Source organism: Panulirus ornatus, chromosome 44, assembly GCF_036320965.1.
Source record: "Panulirus ornatus isolate Po-2019 chromosome 44, ASM3632096v1, whole genome shotgun sequence".
In the NCBI taxonomy this organism is placed as follows: domain Eukaryota; kingdom Metazoa; phylum Arthropoda; class Malacostraca; order Decapoda; family Palinuridae; genus Panulirus; species Panulirus ornatus.
The window spans coordinates 15,603,446-15,608,315 of NC_092267.1; the positions used below are offsets into that span (position 1 = coordinate 15,603,446).

The window sequence follows — 4,870 nt, forward strand, 5'->3', positions numbered from 1 at the left end:
ACGGGAATAGCGACATTTCAATGGACGCGAACGAAAGCAAATGACCATGACTATGAAGTTAAGACAGGACTGTGGGTGTGGGGTGACCTTGAATGTGTGTGTGTGTGTGAAGACTCCGCCACCTTCTTGACCTTGCTCAGGTCCTGTACCCGTGTCCCCTGTCAGTCTTACAGTAGCCAAGGTCATCCATCAACCCCCCCTTCACCTCACACCCGCCCCAGGCCGTGTGGCGCAAGTACTTAAAGCCGAGCTCGAAGGCTGAGGTTTGACTAGCCTCCCTCAACACCCAAGGGTATATAATACTTCTCCTCCTCCTTGAAGCTGGACAGACCGACCGCCTACGCCATCATGAAGTTGGTAAGTTAATTAAACCCCTCCCATGTCCAGATGGGTGTTTATACAGTTAGTGGATGGTATTATGCTATGTACACCTTTACACACACACACACACACACACACACACACATATACACTGGAGTACCACATGGTTTCTCCCTGGGACCTATCCTCTTCTTGGACTATATAAAATAATTTTCCAAACGGATTGCCTAATTATATTTACGTACGATTGCACCCCAGCTCGTCAGAGAAAGACAGACAGACTCCAGTGTATGATCGGATACGTAGATGGAATTTCAACCCGAGTATATGTAAAGTAATATGTGTAGGAGGATATGTGAAAGAAGACTTCAGTATGGTATATATCACCCAAGCAGGACACATGATGCAGGGATGTGTGTAAATAAAAGAGGTATATAGTGGTTGAACAATCTATATGTAAAAGAGGTATATAGTGATCGAACGATCTATATGTAAAAGAGGTATATATAGTGGTTGAACGATTTATATGTAAAAGATGTATATAGTGATCGAACGATCTATATGTAAAAGAGATATATATAGTGGTCGAACGATCTATATGTAAAAGAGGTATATATAGTGGTTGAACGATCTATATGTAAAAGAGGTATATAGTGATCGAACGATCTATATGTAAAAGAGATATATATAGTGGTTGAACGATCAATATGTAAAAGAAGTATATAGTGATCGAACGATATATATGTAAAAGAGGTATATATAGTGGTTGAACGATCTATATGTAAAAGAGGTATATATAGTGGTTGAACGATCAATATGTAAAAGAGGTATATATAGTGGTCGAACGATCAATATGTAAAAGAGGTATATATAGTGGTTGAACGATCAATATGTAAAAGAGGTATATATAGTGGTTGAACGATCAATATGTAAAAGAGGTATATATAGTGGTTGAACGATCAATATGTAAAAGAGGTATATATAGTGGTTGAACGATCAATATGTAAAAGAGGTATATATAGTGGTCGAACATTTTCTCAGACTCGTCGCCAGAGTCTCACAATATCAAGACACAGATAAAGGAGAAGGAGGAGCATTTCCCTGGGCAAACTTTAAGACCAGCGTTCAAGTACGTGGATCACCAAGTTTTTCTCACAATAGGGCCACCATGGAAAACAGGAGTATGACGAGTGATTTCAACACAACAACCTTCTAATTGCCCTGCGCATGGTCGTGACATATTGAGGGAACAGCTCTTCCAAAAGAGGTGTAAGGAGAGACCAACCACAGGACCAGAATCCATGAAGAGAGTTTGATTCCAACGAGGTTGTGATGTAGGCTTGCAGGAGGATGGGAGTGGACGACCGGGGGGGGGGGGAACATTCGAGTTATGAGGCATTCAGTCTCGACCGGTTATATATATGTGAGATTAAATGGACCATTCGCTCTTACGAACTGCATCGCTGCTTCTTGCCTCAACTGCTCTATGTTCCCAGTGAACTGCATAATAATAATAATAATAATAATAATAATAATAATAATAATAATAATAATAATGATAATAATAATGATAATAATAATAATAATAATAATAATAATGAGTTATAGTTTCGCGAATTAAGATGGTGAACCACCATTTATCATTTATTGCTCGTTAACATTATCCACAACGACAAGATGAAGTGGTCTTTACGGCTGTCAGTACGAGCCTGGGCGAATACGATGCAGCGGCAGAGCCGAACAGCAACTAGGGGAAGAATGATCTATGGTGATGGGAGTTGACGGTGACGTTGTATGGCCATGCACATGTGTGTGTGTGTGTGTGTGTGTGTGTGTGTGTGTGTGCGTGTGTGTGTGTACACTCTCTCGCTGTTGTTGGCTACATACATATAATAATCCAGCGATATACTATATCATATACTGCCTATATTTGGGCTCATGAAGTCCAAAGGGGCACCTCTTCACATTGCATAAGCTCTCAGAGACCAGACAATCATCCATGTTCTTACTATGATGCTAATTGTGACGTGTGTTGTTGCTAGGTGCTGGTCTTGATGCTGAGTGCTGTGGTGAGGAGCCGGGCATATCCTACACAAGGTTTAGCTCATCATATTCAAAGGTAAGTGTGATGTCTTAGCCTTGGCCACAGCCACTCTACCATTCGCTTCGTTTTAGTGTAATGGTGACGTTAAAAGGCCCCTATTAGGGATTGAACACATGGAAATAGGTTTCAGGTTAAGGTATACACTGTCATCCCATTTTCCAATAAATGTAGTGTTTTCTGTAATGTTTTAAATGGGTATGTTTGTGTAAGTGGATAACACTGCTATTAATCTTTCCTTCTTCCATTATATGTGACTTGGTTAATTACAGGATCCAATACTAAGGAATCATTACAAGTGACTTCAATTTTCAGCTCATGGCCAACATGACTGATCAATTCATATTACGTACATCAAACTAATCCCTTCCTATATGGAGAAAAGAATATTGCCGTCATGATTTTCAGTTCTCGTATGGTATACACTGAACACATAAAGATATATCTTTAAACACAATGCTATCTATGTTTGCTATATATCATTTTAGACTTCATCTATACCACTATACATAACATCGGTGGTGGACAGGTATACGTACAAATATACAGGCAGATGGTGGGCTGGTATACGTATATATACTGGCAGATGGTGGGCTGGTATACGTATATATACTGGCAGATGGTGGGCTGGTATACGTACATATATACAGGCAGATGGTGGGCTGGTATACGTACATATATACAGGCAGACGGTGGGCTGGTATACGTATATATACTGACAGATGGTGGGCAGGTATACGTACATACATACAGGCAGATGGTGGACTGGTATACGTACATACATACAGGCAGATGGTGGGCAGGTATACGTACATACATACAGGCAGATGGTGGACAAGTATACGTACATACATACAGGCAGATGGTGGGCTGGTATACGTACATATATAGAGGCAGATGGTGGACTGGTATACGTACATACATACAGGCAGATGGTGGACTGGTATACGTACATATGTAGAGGCAGATGGTGGGCAGGTATACGTACATATATAGAGGCATATGGTGGGCAAGTATAAGTATATACTCTGAGGCCACAGAGTTCCCTGAGGTCCTTGATCACAGCTCTATGTAACTCTATGTAACTTTCTTTTCCTCCTCCTGCAGAAGGAGTGACGCGGCAGGGGAGACCCGTCAGGCGAGGTCGGCAGTGCCCGAGGAAGTGCACAGGTCAGCATTCTTGGAGAAGGGCTCCCCTCTCTCTCCAGAGTCGGCCACAGCCTTGGTGTTGCCCACGGCCTTCCAGAGCGTCGATCTCCCGTCTTTTCGCTCGATGGACTTCGAACTCCCTTCCTCTTTCCACCCAAAGGGTTCCCCTCTCTCCCCGGAGTCGACCACGGCTTTGGTGTTGCCCACAGCGTTTGAGAGGGTCGATCTCCCGTCCTTTCGCTCAGCGGGCTTCGAACTCCCTTCCTCTTTCCACCCAAAGGGCTCCCCTCTCTCCCCGGAGTCGGCCACGGCTTTGGTGTTGCCCACAGCGTTTGAGAGGGTCGATCTCCCGTCCTTTCGCTCAGCGGGCTTCGAACTCCCTTCCTCTTTCCACCCAAAGGGTTCCCCTCTCTCCCCGGAGTCGGCCACGGCTTTGGTGTTGCCCACAGCGTTTGAGAGGGTCGATCTCCCGTCCTTTCGCTCAGCGGGCTTCGAACTCCCTTCCTCTTTCCACCCAAAGGGTTCCCCTCTCTCCCCGGAGTCGGCCACGGCTTTGGTGCTTCCCACAACGTTTGAGAGGGTCGATCTCCCGTCCTTCGGCAGGGTGGACTTCGAGGAGGACCAACCAGTCCACCAAGCAAGAGGTTTCCCTTTGGCCCTTGAAGGTTCCACTGGTCGAGCCTATCCTACGGTGTTTGAGACTGTGAACCTCCCGGCTTCGACGCATCACACTATTGTGTTCCAAAGTTCGGTCGGGTTGCCCATAGCGATGCTCGATGGTTACGGCCATGACTGCTAGGTGCAACGAAGCTAGCTCTCTCTCTCTCTCTCTCTCTCTCTCTCTCTCTCTCTCTCTCTCTCTCTCTCTCTCTCTCTCTCTCTCTCAGGTCGCTGGCGAAGAAGCACCGCTACGAGAGCGAAGATGTTACTCCTACGTCCTTGGCACAGTGACGTATCTGTGTGTGTGTGTGTGTGTCTTGATGCATGCATCCATGCAGGTCATTTATATATAAAGTTATCAAAATCGAAACCATTTCTTTACCTTTCCTCGTTGTCTCCTGTTTACAAAAGAGAAAACGACACGTCTCACAACTGAATCAAGATGAGGCTCATGTGGGTATTATGGTAATTCAGTCGTTTACGAAGTCGTTCCTCATTAGAATGATGGTAGCTCCATCCAAGGCTGACTCTCATTAATGAGGAGAACTTCCAGCTATCGTCTAACTCATCCATATGAAGATCTTGGGTAACTGCTACAACCTAAGATGGATGTGTGTGTGTGTGTGTGTGTGTGTGTGT

At 44.5% G+C, this 4,870-nt stretch overlaps 1 protein-coding gene across 1 annotated transcript; it reads left to right on the top strand.

Moving 5' to 3' along the window:
- The first annotated feature begins 210 nt into the window (after positions 1 to 210).
- LOC139762778 (uncharacterized) lies at positions 211 to 4,601 on the top strand. Its single transcript, XM_071687920.1, has 3 exons — positions 211 to 357; positions 2,364 to 2,440; positions 3,530 to 4,601. The coding sequence occupies exons 1-3, from the start codon at positions 349 to 351 to the stop codon at positions 4,368 to 4,370; spliced, it is 927 nt and encodes a 308-aa protein (XP_071544021.1). The 5' UTR covers positions 211 to 348; the 3' UTR covers positions 4,371 to 4,601.
- Positions 4,602 to 4,870: the final 269 nt, after the last annotated feature.

Coding starts and splice junctions, on each gene's coding strand:
- LOC139762778 (XM_071687920.1), top strand. Junction 2,441..3,529: donor TTAGCTCATCATATTCAAAG/GTAAGTGTGATG, acceptor CTCCTCCTGCAG/AAGGAGTGACGCGGCAGGGG.